Here is a 24651-nt window from a genome sequence, read left to right as displayed (position 1 = left end):
GAAGAAGCCAGAAGTCAGTGATCTCAGAATATTCGGAAGTGTGGCATATTGTCACATTCCAGACGAGAAGCGTAGTAAACTAGATCAAACTGCAGAAAAGGGTATCTTGTAGGATATAGCAAGACCTCAAAGGCATACAGAATCTACATTCCAAGCAATAGGAAGATTGTAGTAAGACAGGATGCAAAGTTCATGGAGGATAGAGCTTTCAAGAAATCCTGAGAGAAGCTGACAAAAGATAAGTCAGTAGATGTTCCTCTAGTCCAATAGCAGCAGGGACAACAAGGAGGACATGCAGGAGGACAGACACCTGGAACGAGCACAGTGACCAGCACTAATATTTCCGCAAAAGAAGGAAATCCAAGTAGTTCTCAACAGGTGGAATGGCAGGAACAGGAGGGGAATTTGATTGAGCCTCCCACCACCAATGGAAAAACCAGTAGAGAAGCACGACAAATGTTGAGGGACGCAGAGGAGTTTGTCGGAGCTCCTAGAACCAAGAAGAGGCAGCGTAGACAACCTAACAGGTACCAAGCCTTGGTAGCACAGGTTGAAGAACCCTCTAGCTTTCAGGAAGTCGTACAACACCAAGTATGGGTGGATGCCATGGTAGAAGAGTATAGTTCTATCATGACAAATGATGTCTAGGAAGTGGTACCTAGGCCAGAGGATAGATCAATTGTAGGATCAAGATGGATCTGTGAAAAATTTTGAATCTAACAAACCAGAAATCCTACTGCAGAAAGCTGATTTACATGACCTACTTGTACTCTTCATTTAACAGGTTATTTTTAAGAGATGTTCAAAAAATATTAATGTAAATATATTGCAGCCTACACCACTATACAAATCAAGAACTAAAAAATAAATGAGATAATCATGCAAAGGACACTTATTTTTGGACTAAACGTCCCCAGAAAAGCCCAATGCTAGAAAACCAGTGCAGCAGATATGAGGGTTTTATTATTATGCAAATTTTGAATACAACTAGGGTGCCAAATCCGGCTCACCCATCAGAGAATAAACCTGGCGGAAGAACCTCTATCCAGAGATAGATATTTTGGTGAATCAAGCAACTAGATGGAAAAACCCCACAGGTGACTGCACTGTCCCCAATGCTAGGAAGCAATGGTTGCTCCAAGCTCTGCGCTGGAACTGCGTCACCCTGCCATGAGCCTTCCCGGCTCAGAAATCGATCTGCTGAACTACTACTTGATCTGCCTCAAAGAAACCCCAGTGTTGTCTCTAAGTGACTGCGTCAGCTCCGCTAGCCTCTACGTCACCCTTCTGGAGCTACGTTGTCTCTCCTCGGTGTTGTGTTGCCTCTCTGCTATGTATTCCTAGCCTTGGACTGAAGTCCCTCTGCCGAACTGCCCCTCTGCACTAGAAACTTACTCCGAAATTCTCAGCAAACCACGCCCCAGAATTTCGAATTAGCTACAGTGTTGCTCTCTCTGTGTGTGTTCTCCAACTGACCGCAAGCCTTCCTTTATACTTTTCCTGTTGAGAAATCAACCGTTGTGATCTAATCTCTAATCAACGGCTAAGATTAAATTAGACTTGATCCTCGTCACTTAGAAACTTCACACACATATTTACATTAATTCACTTTAATTATTTTAATTTCCTAAGTTTTAACTTAGGCACTATTAAAAATAATTAATTATTTGAATAACATGCACTCCGAGTGGAATTTCTCCAAATGATTTCTAGGTCTTGGAGATCTCATGTGTTCTAGTCCCTCCATAAAATTTCGGAGCTAGAGCACATCCGATGCTACCCAAAAATCAACACTCCCTCTTACCGAGGAATGTGCTCTAGCAATACTTCCCAGCAGAAGTATCACACTGATCCACAACATCGGTCCTCCGCACTGCTGATGCTCGTCCTGCTGCGCTTCATCCACTGCGCTGCTACATCCTATACTACTGCCCATGACACTGCCACTGTCACTGTTGCATCTGTATTGCAACTCCCTCTCAATATGTTGCATCATGCTGCCCATAGCACTACCACTGCTAACTACTGCACTGCAACTGAGTTGCTAAGAAGTAAGCAACTGAAAAGCCACCGAAAAGCTGACATGTTGGTCAATCTTTATACCCCGTGATGTTGAAGCTACCTCTGCTGCTAATCTGTGTTGACCCGCTACTGCTACTGCAATCTGCTCTGTGCCTCTCACACTGCTGCAACGTCCATTGCGCTGCTTCAGACTCTGGCACCCTAGCTCTGTCACTGTTTGCGCCATCATCCCTTGGACCAACTAACTCCTGTCATTTTGCTACTGTCATTAAAGGCTCCCATAGCCGTATGTGATCCAAGAGTTTGGGCACCTCAAGGATCCTGCCCCTTTCTGTAGCTCTTTCAAACTACAGCTCTAAATCAACACACCTCCCTCCTAGAGATGTGGCTGCCATCTCTGCCAAATGAATGTCGAACTGGTTCTCTTCTCCCTCTTTCGTTGTTGCCCATAAAACTCGGATCTGGATTTCTTTGGCGCCAGAAATCCTCTAAGGAACAAGCTCCCTCTGAATTTCAATTTCCTTCACGGAAATCCTTCTGCCAACAACTGTCGAATCACCACTCTAATCTCTCTTTGTTGTTGCTCAGCACTAGATCTAGATTTCTTGGCAAGAAATCTTCTGAGAAACTGATTCCCTCTACTTTTCTTCTACCCCACTACGCATTGTTCTGCACCAACAAAATTAGCACCCCACCAGCAACTCCAGATAAAATCTGTGTTGCACCCCCAGCGACTGTAAAACCGAGACTCAACAGTCTCTGCACTGGCCTAGTAACCATTGCGCTACGCTCTACAGCAACAGCGTCACACAATCAAGCTGACGCAGGCTCTGCATGAGCCTCCCTTGGTGACTGTGTCACCCCTCCTCTGCTCTCTTGGCCTGAAACTGTGCTATCTCTCGGGACAGTTGTCTTCACGCATAGATTTTTTCGTTGATGGCTTTAGTCTTCCTTGATCTGCAATCACTCTAATACCATGTGAAAATTTCTAAATCTAACAAACCAAAAATCCTACTACAGAAAGTTGATTTACATCACCTACTTGTATTCTTCATTTAGCAAGTTATTTTCAAAAATGTTCAGAAAATATTAATATAAATACACTGCATCCTACACCACTATACAGATCAAGAACTGAAAAATAAATGAGACACTCATGCAAACGACACACTTATTTTTGGACTAAACGTCCCCGAAAAACCCAATGCAGGAAAATCGATGCAGCAAATATGAGGTTTTTATTATTAAGCAGATTGCTAAATACAACTAGGGTGCCAAATCCAGCTCACCCAACAAAGAATAAACCTAGCAGAAGCACCTCTATCCGGAGACAGATATTTTGGCGAATCCAACAACTGGATGAATAAACCCCACAAGTCACTGCGTTGTCCCAAATGCTGGGGGGCGATGGATGCTCCAAGCTCTGCGCCGGAACTGTGTCACCTGCTCTAGGAGTTTGTCACCCTCCCAGTGAGCTTTCTTGACTCGGAAATCGATCTACTGAACTACTACTCGATCTGCCTCACAGAAACCCCAGTGTTGCCTCTAAGTGACTGCATCAACTCCTCTGGCCTCTGCGTCACCCTTCTGGAGCTACGTTGTCTCTCCTCGGTGTTGTGCTACCTCTTTGCTATGTATTCTCGGCATTGGACTGAAGTCCCTCTGCCGAACTACCCCTCTCTGCGCTAGAAACTTACTCCGAAATTCTCAGCAAATCACGCCCCAAAATTTCGAATTAGCTAAGTGTTGCTCTCTCTATGTGTGTTCTCCAACTGACCCCAAGCCTTCCTTTATACTTTTCATGTTGAGAAATCAACAGTCGTGATCTAATCTCTAATCAACGACTAAGATTAAATTATACTTGATCCTCGTCACTTAGAAGCTTCATACCCATATTTACATTAATTCACTTTAATTATTTGAATTTCATAAGTTTTAACTTAGGCACTATTAAAAATAGTTAATTATTTGAATAACATGCACTTTGGGTGGAATTTCTCCAAACGATTTCTAGGTCTTGGAGATCTCATGTGTTCTAGCCCCTCCACAAAATTTCTGAGCTAGAGCACATTCAATGCTACCCAAAAATTAACAAAACTCAACAAGATCTACAAGATCAAGTATGCTACAGACGGCAATATAGAGAAGTACAAGGCTAGGTTCGTAGCAAAGGGGTACGCACAAAAAGAAGGAATACACTATGAAGAAACATTCGCCCCAGTAGCAAGATATACCTCTATCAGATCCGTTATATCCCTAGCAACTCAAATGGGATGGGAGATTCACCAGATGGATGTCAAGACAACATTCTTGAATGGGGTGATAGAAGAAGAGGTGTATATAGAATAGCCCGAAGGCTTCGAAACTCATGAAAAGAGAACTCATGTATGCAGGTTAAAGAAAGCCCTGTATGGGCTCAAGCAGGCACCCAGAGCATGGTATGGTCGGATTGATAGTTACTTGCAGCAGTTGGGATTCGTCAAGAGTGATTCTGATCCCAATCTCTACTATCTTATGGTGGAGAATGAGCCACTTATTCTGGTATTATATGTGGATGACTTGTTTTTAACAGGGGCATCTAGGCTCATAAAGGACTGTAAGAAGAATCTTGAAGCAAAATTCAACATGAAGGATATGGGGTTGATGCATTATTTTCTAGGGTTGGAAGTTTGGCAAAAGAATGGGGAGATCTTCCTTGGGCAAGGAAGATATTCTACAGAGATTCTAAAGAGATTCAGAATGCAAGATTGTCGACCCATGGCTACACCCATGATCACTAACTGGAAGAAAATCAATGCATCAGGAGACAAGGGGGTGGACTCCACCTTGTACAAATAACTCATTGGTTCGCTCATGTATTTGGTTAACACTAGGCCAGAAATTTGCTTTGCTGTCAACACCCTTAGTCAGTTCATGGTGGAACCGAAAAGGGTGCATTGGGCAACAGCTAGGCACATTCTTAGATATGTACGTGACACAGTCGAATATGGGTTGAAATACACCCGAGAAGATGACGTCAAATTGAATGGATTCACAGAGGTAGATTGGGCAAGTAGTTCAGTAGATTGGAAAAGTACCTTTGGGTATTGCTTCAGTGTTGGATCAAGAATGATCTCCTGGTGTAGCAGGAAGCAGAAGTCGGTAGCTCTAAGCTCAGCAGAAGCAAAATATATGGCGGCCAACAGAGCTACATGCGAAGCTATATGGCTTAGAAAACTGTTTGTGAATTTGTTCAGGAAAAGGATGGAGGCGACAAGTATTTTCTGCGATAATCAGAGTTGTATTAAACTCTAAGAATCCAATATTTCATGATCAGTCAAAACACATTGATATCAAATGTCACTTTATCAGAGACTATGTTTAGCGTGGGGCAGTACAGTTGCAATATGCCTCCACAGGGAATCAAGTAGCAGATGTGAAAATTCCTGAATCTAACACATCAGAAACCCCTACTGCAATTTCTGGTTTACTATCTCCTACTTGTTCTTTACATTAACAAGTTATTTAACTACATAATTGGCTAGATGGGTCTCTCTTGCAAACTGGAGACAATGAACTTGACGGTGGGCTTGCCGCTGGCTAAATTGATGGCGGCAGGCGGCTGCTGGCTAGATGGCAACTAGGGGGTGAGATTCCTCCCTCCTATTGGTCTGATAAAGTTGGGTTATTTGGGGTAAGTAAGTGTTATCGAAGTAAACACAATTGCAGCCTTCACAAATATACAGATCAACAACTGAATTAAACTGAGACAATCACACAAGGGACACCATTACTTTTGGACAATCGTCCCCGGAAAAACTCAATTTGAGAAAACCAGTGCAGCGTATATGAGGGTTTTATTATTAAGCAGATTTCTAAATACAACTAGGGTGCCAGAAATGGCTCACCCTTCAAAGAATATCCTTGGCAGTAGTACCTCTATCCAAAGACAGATATTCCAGCAAATCAACAACCGGATGAACAACCCCAAAGTGACTCTGACTATTCCTTGTGCTGGACAGCGAAAGCTGCTCCAAGCACTCCTCTGGAACTGTGTCACCCTCTTTGGAATTGGCACCCTCTCCCGGCTGATCTACTCTTAGTGTGCCCCACATAACTTCCTCAGCGCAACCTCTTCAGCTCAGCATCAGCGTCTACAACCCTTTGCGCTATCTGCGTCAACCTCTGCGGTTTCTGCGTCTGCCGCTTCGACTTCTGCGTCCTCTATGTTGGACTCCTTAACCTCTGTGTCAGCCCTGCTATGCTCTGCGCTTCCTCTTTGATATGTATTCTTCAGCCTTGGATCGAAATCCCTTGCTAAATCACCCCTCCTCATTGTAACTGATCTCTAACTCGATTTCCTCAGCAAACCCAGCCCTAGAAAATCGAATTATTGATCTCTCTTGGTGTGTCTCCAACTGACCCTCAAGCCTCCTCTTATACTTTTCCTCTTGACGATTCAACAGTCGAGATTAAGTCTCTAATCAACGGCTAAGATTAGATCTGGCTTGATCCTCATTTCTTAGAACTTTCTCACCCATATTATATTAATACACATTACCCATATTATATTAATACACATTAATATTTTATTTTTCCTAAGTTTAGACTTAGGAAGCCCATTAAAAATATTAACTATTTTAATATCTCTTCATCCGGGTGGAATTTCTCCAAATGATATCTGGGTCTTGGAGATCTCATGTGCCTTAGCCTCTCCACCAATGTTCATGGCTAGAGCACATCCGATGCTACCAAAAATCAACACTGCCTCTTAGCGAGGAATGTGCTCTAGTAATGCTTCACCATAGAAACATCACACTGATCTTCCGCATCGATACCTGTGCTGATGCTTGGCATGCTACCTTACATCCCTTGCACTGTTGCTTCCTTTACTATTGCCCATGACACTGCCACTGCCACTGCTACATCTGTACTGCAGCTTCCTCTCAACATGTTGCCCATGCTGCCCATAGCACTGCCACTGCTAACTGTTGCACTGCATCTCAATTACCAAGAAGTAAGTAATTGATCTAACCCAAAAACTGACATCCTAGTCAGTCTGAAAGCCTCGTGATGCTGAAGCTACCTCTGTTGCTATCCTATGCTCCCTCTGTTTCTATCATGTGCTCCCTCTGTTGCCGCAACCTCTTCTGTGCCTCTCACACTGCTTCAACCTCCACTCCGCTGCTACAGACTTCTGCACTCTAGCACTGCCTTGTCACTCCATCACACCTTGCTCCACCCGACACCTGTCATCATGCTACTGTCGTTAAGGGCTCCCGTAGCCGGATGTGATCCAAGAGTTTGGGCACCTCAAGGATCCTGCCCCTCGTGTAGTCCTCTCGACTACAATTCAATGTCTCCCCACCTCTTCTCTAGAGGCACAAGAGCACTCATGGCACAATCGTCATTAGTCTCGACATCCTTCTCCGCTTTGTTGGAACTCCCTTTGAGTCAAAAGCTTCTCCCTTGCCTTTCTTCCTGGAGCACTGAAATGCATAATGTCCCAGCTCCCCACAGTTGAAGCACTTGACCTTGGAGATATCCTTCTTCTTCCTCTTCTGAACCCCCTGTTGTCCCGCAGATGCTAGAGCCGCATCCTCCTCCTCCTCTTTCTTGACTCGAACTCCCTTACCGCTACTCCCCGCCTTGGTCAACCTCATGATCTCTTCCTGTCGAAGAGTTGCCCACATCTCCTCCCAACTGGGGAGAGTTTCTCTGCCCAAAATGCTTTGGACAAAGGTCTCCCAGTCCTCAGACTGCATTCAGAGTAGTCCTGACCAAAACTCTGGATCTGATGTAGACCCCGCGGAACTAAGCTGGTCATGAATTCCTTGCAACCTGTGAAGTAAGTGATCTATCTCCTCTCCTTTCTGCATTTGATATGACCTCGGCTGATTTTCCAATAACATCTTCCGCTGCATGGAAGAGCCCTGGTATAAGGTCGTCAGGGTCTCCCACATTTTTCTTGTTGTGTTCTTCTCAGCAATATTTGGTATGACATGATCCTTGACCCCGTCTAGAATCATGCATTTCGCCTTCGCCATGGCCTCCTCATACTTCTCATTTGCATCAGGTTCAACTGGGACAGCAACTATTTTCAAGTCATAGTCCTTGATGCGATGTTTATCCAAGATTGCCAGGATCTTGGCCTTCCAGATGACAAAATTGGAAGCCATGTCCAATCTGTCCCGATCCCTCAATCCGTTCACTGCCATCTCTACTCTTCTCCTCTAGACTCCTTTTGCGTCTTGATTTCCCCCTCGAAAATCCTCTGGCCAACTGCTGAACCACTCCTCTCCAATCCTCCTTTGTCGCTGCAACCCGGATCTAGATTTCTTGGCTAGAAATTTGTCGACGTAGTGCTTCCCTCTACCTTGGTTCAGTCTCCTTAGACATTGTTCTGCACTGACAGAACCAGTGCCCCACCAACTCCTCAAATCGAAATCTGCTCAGCTCCCTTAGCCCCAGCAACTGAAGGATCTGAGCCCTTCTGGCTCTGCGCAATCACAGTGAGAGCTGGATCAGCTCCTCTTGGCCACTGCGTCAATCCTTCTTGGTTTAGAAAGATGATTGGGCACTGCTTAGGCCTAATCTGCCCCCCCTGCGTCTGCGCTAGCCTGGACATCTGACGCAACTACTACATGGGCTCCTCCCAACTATTGCGTCTTCCTCTCTTGGCTTAGAATGCTGACATAGGCACTGCGTGAGCCTCTACGTCACCCTCTTTGCGCTGTGTCACTTGCCTCTTCAGCTCTGGAACAACGTTCTCTCGGGACAGCTGCTTCTTTGCTGCAAATTCTCAGATTTCTTCAGTTGGTGTCTTCAATTCTCTTTGATCTACAATCGCTCTGATACCATGTGAAAATTCCTGAATCTAACACATCAGAAACCCCTACTGCAATTTCTAGTTTACTATCTCCTACTTGTTCTTTACATTAACACATTATTTAACTACATAAATATCGAAGTAAACATAATTGCAACCTTCACAAATACACAGATCAATAACTAAATTAAACTGAGACAATCACACAAGGGACACCGTTATTTTTGGACAATTGTCCCCGAAAAAAGCTAATTCGAGAAAATCAATGTAGCATATATGAGGGTTTTATTATTAAGAAGATTTTTTAATACAACTAGGGTGCCGGAAATGGCTCACCCTTCAAAGAATATCCTCGGCAGTAATACCTCTATCTGGAGACAGATATTCTGGCAAATCAGCAACTAGATGAATAACCCCACAATGACTCTGACTATTCCTTCTGCTGGATAGCAAAAGCGCTCCAAGCACTCCTTTGGAACTGCGTCACCCTCTCCCGGATGATCAACTCTCAATCTGTCCCACGGAACTTCCTCAGCACAACCTCTTCATTCCAGCATCAACCTCTACAGCCCTCTGCGCTATCTGCATCAGCCTCTGCGTCTGCCTCTTCGGCTTCTGCTTCCTCTACACTGGCCTCCTTAGCCTCTGCATCAACCCTCCTAGGCTCTATGACGCCTCTTTCGGCTCATTGTTGCCTCTCTGGTATGTATTCTTCAACCTTGGATCGAAATCCCTTGTTGAACTGCCCCTCACTATAACTGATCTCTAACTCGATTTCCTCAGCAAACCCAGCCCCAGAAAATCGAATTCTTGATCTCTCTTGGTGTGTCTCCAACTGAACCTCAAGCCTCCTTTTATACTTTTCCAGTTGACGATTCGACAGCCGAGATTAAGTATCTAATCAACGGCTAAGATTAGATCTAGATTGATCCTCGACTCTTAGAACTTTCTCACCCATTTTATATTAATACACATTAATATTTTAATTTTCCTAAGTTTAGACTTAAGAACCCCATTAAAAATGTTAATTATTTTAATATCTCTTCATCCGGGTGGAAAATTTCTCCAAACGATTTATGGGTCTTGGAGATCTCATGTGTCTTAGCCTCTCCACCAATTTTCATGGCTAGAGCACATCTGATGCTACCAAAAATCAATAGCATACGTACTCACAAAAGCTCTAAGAAGAGCTAAGTTCATTAAGTTCAGGGTGCAAATGGGTATGGTAGAGAATCCGTTTTAGTAGCAGAAACAGGTGGTTTCTCAGTTGCAGTGGCAAAAAGTTGCAGTACAGATGCAGTGTTGGCAGTGGCAGGAACAACAGCAGTGAGGATGCAGCATTTGCGCAATAGTTGGTGGGCAGTGATGTCAGACATCAACAACGCAAAGGGAGATGTTACAAAACAGGGTGATGCTTCAGCAAAGTGCATTGCTAGAGCACATTTCTCGCTAAGAGGGAGCGTTGATTTATGGTAGCATCGAATGTGATCTAAGTCTCAAAAGTTGCAGGGAGGCTTGCACACATGCATTCCACAATACGCAGAAATCGTTTTGGGAAATTCCACCTGGAGACAATCTTTTAAAATAATTAATTATTTTTAATGGGTCCCTAAGTCTAAACTTAGGAAATTAAAATAATTAAAGGGTATTAATCTAATTGTGGGTGAAACTTCTAGAAGTAGATCAAGATTGAGTCCAAATAATCCAAGTCATTGATTAGAATCTAATTTGGGTTGTTGGTTCTCAACTAGAGGATTACAAGAAGGACTTCGATGGGCATTTGTAATACACACCAGGGAGATACTAAGTTACCCAAGTGAGATCAATTTTCTCACTGGTCGAAGTTCGGCAAGAGGAAATCGATTCAGAGGAAGAGTCGCAGGTGAGGAGGAGAGAGAGGGTAACAGCATCAGTCAGGAGTGCAAGAGCAAAAGAAGCAGAGCAGAGAAGGGACAGCGCAAAAGCTATGATGCAAAGGGATAGCACAAACGCTGACGTGGGGACTGCGCAGTCCCAGGTAGACGCTGATGCAATGAGACGTAGAGGGGTCAGCAAGTCCTCTCCTGGATCAAAATCTCGCCGAGAAGTGTGAGAGAGTTGTCAGTAAATTTCTCACAGAGATTCCTCTTCTATTATGCTGGTTTTATCTTGAACATGAGATTTTTGTTGAAGATTAATAAAGAAACCCTCATCTACTGCACCGGTTTTCCCACATTGGGTTTTTCCAGGGACAATTGTCCAAAAATAACTATGTCATTGTGATTATACTTGTGCTTGTATTGTTCCTTGCATTTACTTTCCGCAGTGTTTTAATTGTGAAGGTTGTTGTAGAATTTATTTCGATATTTGTCATAGAAACACTATGAATAACTTAATTTTGAATTAATAAGTAGAAGAAATAATATCAATCGCTGCAGTTGGATTTCTATTTAGAAATTTTCACATAAATTGACGATTCAAACTGAAGCACGTTAGATGGAGCCATTTAGAACAACATAGACCAAGACACGTGATTTTTTTTACTGTGTGCTCGTAGTTAGGTTATCCTGTAAGCTAGTAGTGATCCGTGTGGAGTCTCGATCGTTATGCCAATGCGGAGTAGAGTGTTAACCGCCATTAAAATCATGCAAAATTGCTAATAAGAAAAATCGTTGCAGAAATTCCCCTTGGCCCATACCCCGATTGCTTGTCACTTAATTACTGGAACAGAGTTAGATTAGGGCCATCAAATCTGAAATGTTGCGCTTCTTTGAGGACAAACTTTCAAATCCTAGTGCGTATGCATTTTCATTTGCAATGAGCGGCGAAGTCTCATATTGCACGGACCACTCGACGACATTTGATCAATGGCCACGGTGAGTAGGTGCAGCGACAACATTAAGAATCTCTGGCGGCAACAGTCTGAAATGAAGATAAAGGTTTTGCAGGTCGAAATGAAATTGCAGATGTGCCCAATTATATAATTTGCGAAAAAAGCCGAAATTGTCCCATTGGCAAGCCACTTATTGTTCTATTGCCAGACAAGGGTATGCATCCTCGAGGACGAAACTTGTTGTAAAATCCTTGAGGCCAAGATATAATCACCATGAGCTAAAACTATAATTGGAGACCGAGTGTGTGGTTGAGATCTCATTAGTAGAGGCCAAGTTTTGCACGAGAAGACTGTACTACCTAATTAAGATGGAAAATCGCACAGACCAATCGACGACATTTGATCAATGGCCATGATGAGTAGGTGCAGCGACAACATTAAGAATCTCTGGCGGCAACAGTCTGAAATGAAGGTAAAGATTTTGCAAGTCAAAGCGCAATTGCAGAGGTGCCCAATTCTATAATTTGCAAAACAAGTCAAAATTGTCCCATTGGCAAGCCACTTATTGTTTTATTGCCAGACAAGGGTATGCATCCTTGAGGACGAAAATTGTTGTAGAATTCTTGAGGCCAAGATCTGATCAGTATGAGCTGAAACTATAATTGGAGACCGAGTGTGTGGTTGAGATCTCATTAGTAGAGGCCAAGTTTTGCATGAGAAGACTGTACTACCTGGGCAAATTAAGATGGAAAATCTAACAAGATGAATTTCAGTGTTGTAAGTCGAGTGTACTATGGCCCATAGTCCAAGTTACATGAGCCATTAGACGCTGAATTGTTGTACATTTTGCTAACTGAGTTGTGATCATTTGAGGCTTGATTTACCTATAGTTGTCAACCATTGGAGAAACTATGTTCTATAGTCAAACCACGCTATGTTGCAAAGCTAATTTTGAGGTATTTATTGCAAAAAGCAGTGAAATTCCTTTGGCAGATTACTCCTTAGAGGTCGAATTGTTACTTGAGGCATAATTCATGGAGTACTTGGAGTAGTAGTATATGGAGATCGAGTCCCTGTTGTAGATCAAGTTATGCAACATAGGAGGGCAAATTATATCACTAGAATTGTGAGCAAGTTTCTTATAGAAAGCACTTCCTATAATCACTTGATCTTCATTACTAAGAGCATTTGTCTGGCACTATGAAATCGTTAGGAAAACTACTAGAGGGCGAGATTTTATTGCAGGAGACAAGTAGGGTGGTTGATCTCCATCAAAAGATACCCTTCTCAACTCATTGGAGGAGGTGGAAAATGTTTACAAAGGGTGAATCAAACACCTTACTAGTAATGCAAGCATCTCCAGTTCCATTGGTGACTCACTTGGGCGAGCATAGGTTGTTGAAACATGAAGATGAGGAGGTAAGACTTGTTGTTGCACATTGTTTAAGTGAGCTTCTAAGGGTTACAACACCAAAATCTCCTTATAGGGATGATAAAATGCGGAAGGTCATGCATGTGATCATCAAAAGTTCTTGTGGGCTAAGTAACATCAAAGCACTAGGACTAGGGCTTTGGAGTTGATGGCAAAGGTAAAATCATGTGTCATCATGCTTGATTTAGATTGTGATGATCTTATTTTGCAAATGTTTCATCACTTCCTTGATACTATCAATAAAGACCATGACACTGCCATCTAGGGTCACATAAAAGCTATTATGATTAGCATTATTAATGAGTGACGAGATTCCCCAACCCATTATGTCCTTGTTAGTGGTTGTACCAAAACATCAGCAACGATTTCTACATTTGCTTACAATTTGGTACGCAATATTTTCAAAGAATGTGAAGGGAAGTTGAGACTTCAAATCTAAAAATTGAACTAGGTGTTCCTCAAGATTTATCCTTAATATGGTCCAAGTTTCACTGTCTGAAACCTCACAGATAAAAAACAAAAAAAGTTATTGCAAGAATACCAAACTAACATGTTTGAAACTAATTTCAGGAGCATTCAAGAGCCTAGAATTCCTTAGAGCATATACCCGAAATTATACCAAACCAAGATCTGAAATTTGAGCCAGGTGTCCACCAAGACTTTGCCTCGATGTGGTCCAAGTTTCATGCTTTGAAACTTCAGAAAAAGTTATAGCAAAAAATTTAAACTAACCTGTTTGAAACTGATTTTAGGAGCATTCAAAAACCCTAACTTCCTTGGAACATATCTCCAAAAATATAACGAACAAAAATCTGAAATTTGAATTAGATATTTCCCAAAATGTCCTCTAAATATTCTCCAAATTTCACCACCTGAAACCTCCCCAAAAAAAGTTATAGCGAAAATGCCATGATCACATGTTTGAAGCAACAAAACCCTAGGATCATGAGCTTTGATATTAAATGTTATGATCCTTGCGCCTTAAAAATGATAAGAAACCAATAATTATAGTCCTCTTCAGGGGAAACTTCCTTTTACTACGAATACAATGTACAAAACAATTTCTCATGATTCTAAGACTAGGTCTCCTTAATTAATATATATATATATATGAAACAAGGGGTACAATCATAATAAAATGGGACTATGAGGGGCTCTAGCCTACATAACGATATAACAATAGAAATGTAATCACTCCATATCTAGGGACTAATAAGGGATTTTAAGGTTAATATGGGCCTTATATAGGGCTCAATAGATACATGAGAAACTTGTGAGCAATGAGGGAAACAATTTTTTCAATGTTCTCTTTAAGTCATCATTGAAGTATGATGCAATATTCTTAAATTTTAAATTTAGCAATGAAAAGTTAATGCATTATACAGTCATCAAGTTATAACTTCTTTATTGCTTTATGTGTGAATGATATATGACTTAATTTTCTTATTTTATGTTAAAAAATTCTGATGTTCTGATGGACCTTCTCTTTCTCCCTGTCTCCTATGGTTTCCCTCTTTCTCACCATTACCTACAGATGTCTACTCCAAGTTTCGATCCCATAGTGGACCCCACCCATTGTAGGTTTTGGAAGCCCATTTCCTGCCATTTCCAGTTTTCCTTTTTATTCCTGAAGTCATATTACAATATAATAGTGTATCAACCACACTTCTAATCCTCCATGACTTTCAGGAATGAATATAATTCATTTGTTGATTGTGCAGCTGGTAAAGAGTAAGCTGAAGCACATACGTGTGTGGTCTAGCAGCTAGAGCAAAGTGATTGGGCTTGTATTAACACCAAAACCCAGGTTTAAAACCCTCGAGTGGGTTCAGATATGGGTGGGTACAGGTCCTAGGTGATTTTCATGCCTCGTAGCATAGCCACTTGGCTGAAGGACAGCTGTAAGCAGCATTTCCAGAAACAAAAAGGATCAAGCTGAAAAAACAAACACAAAGTTCAGACATACAAAATCTTATGCACAACAAAACCATTGGCAAGGAGCATATATTTTCACTTTAGTGTGAGCTTTATTTAACTCTTATATCTTACTATTGCTTCAATATTATCTAATTTCATATGGTACATTAGAATCCTTCCTGATACAGAACAGTTATAGCACCCAGAATTCCAGAGTTCCAACCAGATATTGGAACAAGGACAACTTCAGAAGCAAAACAACTACACCAAAAGAGTATTTTCTTTATAACATTCAATGACCCGTCCAATTAAAAAAAGAAGTTTGTTTATTATTTCACTGGTAGAATGAATGTACCTGTTCTTCATGTGTTGGTGTTGGTGCTGGTGATAGAGATAGAGATAGCGCTCGTGCTGGAGATGATATAATTCCTAGTGCTGGTGATAGCGGAGGAGCTGGCATTGTTTCTCCTTGCTCTGCCATGGCACTTACCTTTTCTGATGATCTTTTTCTCCAGGGCCAGTTTCTTCGGTCCATATTTTGATTTGTGATTTACTTAACACACTTCCCTTATCTGCACAATCAACAACATGATGTGTATGGTATCTTAGTACTTTACAAGGACACAACAATGACATGAGTTAACCCCTTTCAAACTAAATTATGTCACTTTGTGTGCTTTTTCAGAAAGACAAGTCATAAAGAAGATACAGAATAGAAAGGCCATGCATGAGTGTCTACATATCAAATCTCCAAATTGAAGTGCCAATAGAATCAGGCAGCTTAGATGAGCTAGTAACAAATAAAATAGCAAAAGTCGTGAAAAACAAGGATATTTTTTCCTGCATTACTCTATGAAAAATCAGAGAATATTACATCAGAAAGTGAAAAAAAATGGCCAATAGCAGAATGAAATTGATTTATTTCTGTTTAACAAAATGGCACAAGCAAAGATGTCTTTGCACTTTTGACCTGTGGTTGATTTTCGATTTGCATAACAACGATCTTTTCATGGGCACCATGAAGCCTGTTTGACAAATAAGAGTTCCAACTGAACACACTTTATCTTTGTCTTCATGACAAGTGTAATCAATAGAAGAAAGTATAAGAATGTATGTCATACAGTTAGCATTGGTCATAATGGGAAAGTCCAATTTGTAGATTAAGGTTCAATAGTTCATTTAATACATCAGTCTTGAAGAAGCTTATATTTCCTCATAGAATTGTGACACAGTGCAGCCACCAACTTAAAACGTGTGCCATACACCTAGAATTGGCCACAATGACAAAAGTCCAATTTGTAGCTATGCTACACAACTTAAGGTTCAATGGTAGATTTAATATGTAGTTCTTGAAGATGCTTATGTTTTCTCATAGAAATGATGACAGAGTATAGCCACCACCTTACTGCTATTTGAATAGAAAATTTTAAAAGGGTTTCATTTCAAACCTGTTGAATCTGATGTCTGGACATAATAACGTTTGGTCAAGTCTAGCTTGATCAGATTTTACTGGGCATAAGAGTTGCCAAAATGACAACTAATATATGTAAACCAGATTTCTTTTCAGTACATTCAACATTAAATGGTTGATTTTAAATGTGTTAAGAGCATTACTGATTTGCTTTACTTTAGGTGCCATGCATCTTGGTGCTTCTGCATGTTGCATGCATCCCCACTAACTCTATGAGGTTTGGATAGCTGATTTTGGTTCTTTATGTCAAGTGTGGCTATCCTTTTACCCTGCATTTATTGTCTATTGAGAGAAATCAGTATACAACATTTATAAGATGTTACAACTTTGAGGCATTTTGCATTCAAATATTAAATTTGAATCTGGTTTCAGAAAGCAAAGACCGATCTTGATCCTCTATATTCTGATCCACTTTGTGAAGTGGAAAAGCCAGAAATTATTAAAAAACTAGTCAAATTAAAAAATAAGGTTTCACTGGCAGGACTTCATATGCAGGTCCAGTCCCAGATAATGTTGATTCTCATGATGTGAGTGAATCTTGTTGAGTATTTTTGTCACATTTTTGGGAACTACATCAGTGATTTCAAGCCTGTTTATAACTGTCATTAAAGATTGTAGTGCAAGACCTAAAAGACATTCAAGCACCATGGAAAAGTCATTGCAGGAAATAAGAGAGATATGAGCTCCTCTCTCCATGGAACATGTTGTCAGGGGATTACATTGCATCTTGACAATAAATGAGATGTTAGAGATGGAAAACTTAAAAATTTGAATATTGATTGAGCATATCTTTTTTTGTTAAAACAGGAATGTGCAAAAATGTCCTCCAAAAGGGAAGCAGAGTAAAAGTTTTGCATTTCTAAAAATAAAGTCAATAGGTACATTAAACAGCTGTCAGCAGTGCAAATACTCATATACGAGAATAGAAAACCCCAAGAGATCAATCATGGTAGTAGAGAGATAAAATTGTTGCAATGTGCACATGGTACACTCTTCATTGTATTAGGTATTTATAGAAGTACAATATTGATGAAGTGTGATCATCTTTGACCAAGTCTCTTAGGTTAGCTAAAATATACATATTTAGGTGGGTGAATGAAGGTGACCAAGCCCCTTGTGAATCATGTATAATAAGATTGGAAAAATAAAGTGAAAAGTGCAATCATAATACATATAACAACTAAGTCCATTGGAAGTGGAACTTAGTGACTAAATCTCATGAACTTCTCCCTGCTAAGAGAAAATCATTCGCAATTTCTGTTTATGTTAACCTGCTTTCCAGTGAAGGAGACCACATAATTGGTAAGCACTATGTGTGGGTTGGATTGTCCTAACAGAACAATGGAAGGTAAAAACTATTAAAATGTGAGATCATGCAACCACTGGTGCTTGGCTGGAAGAAGAAATGTCCTTCCTATGGTTGTTGAAGGGTAGGCTAAAAAGCTATAACCTGTAGATCTGCGTGGAGAAGAGAACAATTAACAGGGTGTCCCTGAGAAAGATGCAATGTCATCTGCTTCAAGGTTGAAGTAACGGCAATATGGGTTGACGCATAATGATGATAGGATGTGGAATCGACACTGGGGTGGCATCTCCTTGTTGAAGTTGCAAGCTTACGGATGACCTTGCAAAAAGTCGGGAGAAATGAGGACTGCATGTTTAACGGCCTATTGTCCATAATACGGGAAAGAAGATGTGATCTGGCAGCCTTCACTGTCCTTATGAAATCTATAGGTATTGGAAAATGCATCATATGTGATCTCTTTTGTCAAATTGGTAGGGCTTGCCAAGAAGCATGTCACAACAATCTAGGATTGTAACATCACAGCCATCTCTACCAATGAGAGGTCGAACAGAAAAAGTGATAGAACACCTATGAATGGTAGGTGTGGATGACCATGCTTCCTTGACCCATCCAAAATGATAGGGTTGTGGATGCAGTGTGGTATGGATTTGGAGCGAGTCAACCAACAACTAAGAAACAAAAGTTATCTTGGCTGACATTGTCCATGATCAATTGTCTGCATTTTTGCCAATCTAAAATTGTGAGCGAAGAAACTTCTTGCTCAAGATCAATATAATCCTTGGTCAGTAGAATTAGCTTGAAAACAGGAATTCGTGGTGGTGGCATGCCTGGAAATTGCTCAAACTGCTTGGAGAGAGCTTCAAAGGAGAATCCGAGGCAACCATAAAATCCCTACGGAGGCTGGAATTGTGGCGCCCTTAAAAAGCCCCAATCATAAAGGTCTATAACAATTGATACGAGCACAAAACAGCAATATGAATACTCAAAAAAAAATATAAAACCTCAAGAGATAGATTATGCAGATATAGAGAGGAGAACACTACAATGTACGCATATGGTACACAATTCAACGTAATAGTTATTCATAGAAATGCAAAATTGGCGAAAAGTGCCCTGGGAGTGCAATTAAAATATACATATTTTGGTGAACGATATGCATGACCAAGGCCTGCACGAATTATGTACAATGAAGTAAGGAAATAAATTCTAAAATGTTAATTACAATCATAACACATGCAAGAACTAAGTCCACTGGTAACTTAGGGACTAAGTCTTATCAATAAGCTACCGAAATTAATGAGTCAAACTCCTATTTTTAAGAGTATTATCAGGGTGGGAGTGCTTTGGATCTTACAAATGAGGGATTGTCCTGAAAGAGTCCCATTGAATTGAATGTCATGCCTGCCGGTCCACATTGATCGCTTATTGGAAATTGTTTGCTATTTCTACTTCACATGGGATATGAAATGTAATATATGGTACTAATCCAGCACATAATTTCAGAGTTCATTATTATAACCGGTTTTAGTTTTTACATCATTGATAGTGCATGAAACGACTCATTTGTTGTACTATTTCTCAGACTGATTTTTGGCATACCCATTAGTAGGAATCCTCCATCCTTGAAATACCGAGAACACAAATGACCCTATTCTACGGTAAGCATTTTTTGGGGTAAAATGTGATATGACTTCAGATGCTGCAGATGATATGGGATCTACACTTTCAAAATCATACGAACCCGTCCGCCCTACATCAATTTCGTTTTGATTAAATTAATTACATTTGTTCTGTGTTTGTTAAATGTTTACAGGTCTTAATGTAAACCTGTTCCATGTATGTGGCCAATTTGGCAGTTACTGTTCACCATAATGCCTCATTTCTCCAGATTTGCCCCCATTGCTTGAAGCGATGCCATTTTCTGCTACCAAATAGCAAGGCCAAAATCTTTGGGTCACAGTCAAATAGAAAATGCTTTACCCTAGTACAAAATGTATGAAGCCGGACTACCTGCTTCTCTCCTGCCAAATAAATTATTCACTCGTTCGAGCAGCTGCTCAGATCAGCCTCGAAAATCCAAAAAAACACAGCACGAGCTCTTCACATTAGTCACAGAGTCAATATTCATCATGACAGCAAATTGCTCGCAGTAGCACTGTTTCTTCCGTCCCTCTGTCATAAGTATTTTTTCGGTAATTGCATAAATCAGGCAGTTCAAACATTGAGACGATTTAACGACATTTTGTTGAAATCGTTATTTGCTACTGTAATTTTAATACATAGAAACAAATAGCATCTGCACTTACTGATACCTGCTGGTCCACGCTCAGTCTATTCGCAATCATATGAAGCTGCTGACTTTATAATATATTTAACACTACCTACCTAGTGGAAAACAGCGTTAAGCACCTTGCGCAGACCACAGCTAAACAAGCCGAAAGAGTACAAAGCTCCTGTTCCATGCTAACCCTACCTTTCTATTATTGCAGATCCTGAATGAAGTTATGAACCCGCTTTCCCATTATTACAGATCCCGAATGTTACACAATCGGGAAGGACTACGATTTCCGCTGAAAACAAAAAATGTCAAGTCACAGGACACTCTAAACCCAGCCTATCCACCATTTCGTGCAGTTTAACAAGAAATATTCTTTGTGCTGCATTTGAAATAAGTTTTAACAAGAGTAACATACTTCTCTGGCATTTATTTAGATAAGGATAGAGCTAAATCAAAGATCTTTGCATGAAAATGAAGCATTGTCTTACCTGCCACGAATTATTTATATCAAAAGCAAATTTCTTCCAGAAAAATCGAAAGCCTAATGAGTAAAAGGACGGATCAATAGTCTTCGCAGCGAAACTCGATGACTGAGTAAAATCCAACTTCCACTCTTATCAGACCGGCTGGAAAAATTCTTGCCGCAGCTTTACAATTTCTTTGGCGTTATGTAACAAAATTCTGTCCGTCGATGTGGTTCGAAGCTAAAAGTAAAATACTCCGCCGTTATCAGAGATAAACGAAACCGGTTGAGTTCTGTATGTTTGACAGAGCAGACGCTGCTCAGCGATACACAGAAAACTAGGCCATTGTCGTTGGTGAAGCGAAATCCACTACCATGGAATTAATTTTGTTTTAAGTGCAAATAAAGAGTTATCTGTACAAATAAAATGATTTTAACAATTTAATTTCTGATTAATAAAAAGTAATCTACAAAAATATAATAATTTAATCAATTCTTGCGAAAGCAACCTCCGGGTCAGCTCACGGGCTCCCTCCCGTCAGATCTACGGACGCTTAGCTCATAAAACTGGTCGTGAGTCGTCATATCATTGGACTTATACGCTGCCAGATAGACAAGATTTACGACTTCCAGACGCTGCTGGAGACCGTGCTGTTCCAGACTACTGTACGTTGCTTCGATGGCGTCGTCAACTAACATTTAATGCCTAAAGAAAATATTACATCACGTCGACTTAAAAGGGGGGGAAATTATAGAAATTTTGGGAACCAGAGGCGCGGATATTGCAGTTTAATTATTTTAATTTCAGCGTGAAGAGATTTTTAAAACGTCTCAGACGCAGAGTGAGCGGGAATTCTGCGCGCGCGCTCGCGAGAACGAAGGCTTTCTCAGAATCGAACCTTCGACCAAAGAAGACACGCATTGTACTGTTTTTAAAAGCGTGTTTCTTGAATGGACAAACGGTGCACAGTCTGTAAAGGCTGTAACGAAAGCACGAGATTTGCATTTTCATTTACGACAAAATAGAGCTGAGGCCTTCATGACTCCCTGAGATTCGAACTTTCGCATACCGAACTCAAAATACTCAGCTGTTTGTACAATTTTAGGCTCAATTTTCAGTTTTTTTAAATGAGAAAAGAGAAAAAAAGATTCGGTTACCGTAAGGCGGCGTGATGACTGGTCGCCGGTGAGAAGGGCAAATAAAAAGAAGCGCCGGTCTCGTCCAACTCCCGCGCCGCCAAACCGAAGCAAAACAAGAATGCGTAAGGTAAGGGAACAACCGCGACAACGAAAACGATAATAATAATAATAAGAATGCATATAAATAAAAATACGGAGAAAAGGGAGAACGCGTTCTTGAAATTTGGATCTCCAGCAGTGCACATGGCAGGAAAGTAAGAGGATGGTCCTGTACATTAATGAACATGTACAGAGCCAGCTACAGGTGTAAGCAAGCAAGTCTGGCCACAGCACTCTCGGTGGGGTATACCAAATTTCATTCCAGGCCCTGCCTGCTTTCTGTTTATTATTTTTATTATTTACTCCTCTGCCATATTACCCCGAATGAATGAGAATTGTGCTGCAAGTAACATATATATTAATTTTGTATTTTGAGTTGCTAAGTGTATACACAAACAAGAATCTGTACCATGATTGCCGCTGCAAATCCCAATGCGATGGATTTCCTCTCTTTCTTTTCGGGTTATATTGGAGATGGACAGCCCATTTTCTTTAAAGTAATACGTGGACTGTAATCAATCAGTGGAAAGATTTTCTGGAGATTATATTTTATAGCGATTGATGTGAGTTGCAATTGGCGAAACGTGAAGCTAAATTCATGGACTGGTTTTGTTTTCTTGGAAAAATAGAGAAAGGAGGGCCATGGGCCGTTCCCAATGCTTACATCATTTCGATTTGCCTGTCATTGGACTAAAAAGGAAATAATTATGCATCTTTCCCGGTGAAATTGTGAAGATATCGGTTGGAATTGGTGAAGACAGGGTTTCAGGATTTAAATAAAATTTAAAAAGGAAAGTATACAGTGTTATCGTGGAAAAATAAAAGTCGAAAACTATTAAATTATTATTAATTTAAAAATCAAAAGTTTCGAGATGAGCCAAAACGGGTCGTCTTTTTCTATCGTTATTATTACACAAAATGAACAACCACGGTCCCATTGCTTTTCACTAAAGTTTTAGTGATAAATGTATATACGGTTGGTAAGAGAACTTCATTTTTCTATCTTGCACCGTGTAGTGTTATTTTTGTTTCCTGTATTGTATTTATTTCGCAGATGTTAATTATTATTATTATTATTACTATTATAATAATATATATTAAATGTATAAAAAATGTGAATAGTTATTAAATGGATAAAAAATATGAATAGTTATTAAAATATTTATTTGTTATTTGTAAAATTAAAAATCTGTAAGTCGAAAAGAAAAGCAATTTGAAAATCCTTGATTTTATTAATGGAATAGTTTATACAATAAAGGAAATTTTCAAATTATTAAGTCTAGACCATCTAACTTTTGATTTTTTTTTCCAAATACAAATTTTAAAAACTTTATTTCAACCTAACCACACCTATAAATATATTTATTATTAATATATAATTTAAATAATAATTTAAAATTTAGTAAATTATAAATTTAAATGTATAATTTTTTACAATTATTTCATTTTTTTAAATTTAGCAAATAGAATACAACATTATAAGTATAAATTATTTTAAGTCGTACTTAACTTTTGGAATAGTGTATATAAATCACGTCACCTATTTTAATTAATTAATTTCAATTTTAAATATAAAACCAAATACTTTTCCGTTAAAATTTAATTATTAAACTTAAATATGTTTTCATTATCATATGTTAATTAACATACTTTTCATTTCGGTTCTAATATCAATTTCCATGCGCTTGGTGATGGCCCTCTTCGTCTAGACTCTCGACTACGACATATCTCCATTGGATTCCGGTACTTCCAAGGAGTCAAGCTTTATTAATGAAGTGTGTCATAAGTCTAATAGTTAGGTGATTGGTATTATGATGAATCACGTCCTTTAGCCTAACTTTTTTATGTGACCATTAAAGAAACTTTTTTTAAGCCATTTTAATATTTATAATTAGTTTTTGATAATTGAAAAGAATGTTAATACCTTTTAATTATATTTTTTATATTTTATAATAAGTTAACTAAATTTTAATATTTATAATTAGTTATTGATAATTGAAAAGATTTGTTAATAATTTTTAATTATATTTTTTATAATAATTAAGTAAATTTTATTGAGATTCATATTTTTGAAATAGCATTTTTTTGTTCGATAGTAAATAATTTTTATATAAGGTTTTGAGATTTAGTTTTTATTAATTATTTTGTATTTTAAATATTGGGTTAGGATGTTCATATAGCATAGAATAAATAGTGATGGGTGTATTTTATTTTGTAGTAGTAAATAATTTTTATATAACATTTTGAGATTTAGTTTTTATTAATTATTTTATATTCTAAATATTGGTTTAGAATGCCCAAGGAGCATAGAATAGATGGTGATGGGGTGTATTGCTAAGTCATTCTGTGATGTGAAGGTCACTTGTTCGAAGGTCACCGGTTTGGGCAAGAACCAGTCATGTTAAGTGTTGGTGTGGCCCAAGCCGGGTGCGATCCCAGGGTGATTTTGATGGCTTAGATGCCCCTGGGTCGCAGTTTCTCAAGCCAAAGGTTAAGCCTGTCATTTCTAGAGGGCACAGACAACTTGACAAACAAACAAAAATATTGGTTTAGGATTCTTGATGATACCTATATTATTTGAATTATTATTATTTTTTCCTTAATTAGTTTATTATCATCTCAATAGTTTATACTCTATATTCAATTTATTGTGGAAATCTAATAAGAAATTATTTTCTATATTTAAATGTCACTCATTTATCTTATGGTTCCCTTCCCTGCTAAGATTTTCACAAAAAGATCCTTACTAACAAATAGCTGCATGCATAATCCCACCATCACTCAACTCAAAAATATGTCATTTGAAACTCTTATCTCTAGAGTAGCTTAATTTTCATCCTTAAACATTTAAAGAAAGAGCAAACCCACCTTACTAGAGTCCTTCAAGCTCATGGTTATTCTAT

At 39.4% G+C, this 24651-nt stretch overlaps 1 protein-coding gene across 4 annotated transcripts in view; it reads right to left on the bottom strand.

Moving 5' to 3' along the window:
- The window catches only part of LOC149168975 (filament-like plant protein 7), a 142907-nt gene extending 121084 nt beyond the window's left edge, over positions 1-21823 (bottom strand). For 2 of the 4 annotated variants that reach the window (XM_089428498.1, XM_089428495.1), the window contains exons 1-2: positions 20535-20894; positions 15347-15563 (exon numbers count right to left, since the gene is read on the bottom strand). Coding sequence is in view for 3 of the 4 variants with exons in the window: in XM_089428495.1 (XP_089284621.1) it covers positions 15347-15526 (180 nt within the window). In the remaining variant the exon portion in view is untranslated. Of the gene's footprint in view, positions 1-15346; positions 15564-20241; positions 20339-20534; positions 20895-21667 lie in introns of those variants that run through there. The other 2 variants (XM_089428496.1, XM_089428497.1) reach the window with 2 other exon arrangements.
- Positions 21824-24651: the final 2828 nt, after the last annotated feature.

This window comes from Pinus tabuliformis, chromosome 4_2 (genome assembly GCF_031772625.1).
Source record: "Pinus tabuliformis cultivar Carrire ecotype Pingquan chromosome 4_2, CPIR1, whole genome shotgun sequence".
Classification (NCBI taxonomy): Eukaryota; Viridiplantae; Streptophyta; class Pinopsida; order Pinales; family Pinaceae; genus Pinus; species Pinus tabuliformis.
The sequence above is the reverse complement of the archived record's forward strand: the minus strand, read 5'-3'. Positions and strand labels throughout refer to the sequence as shown.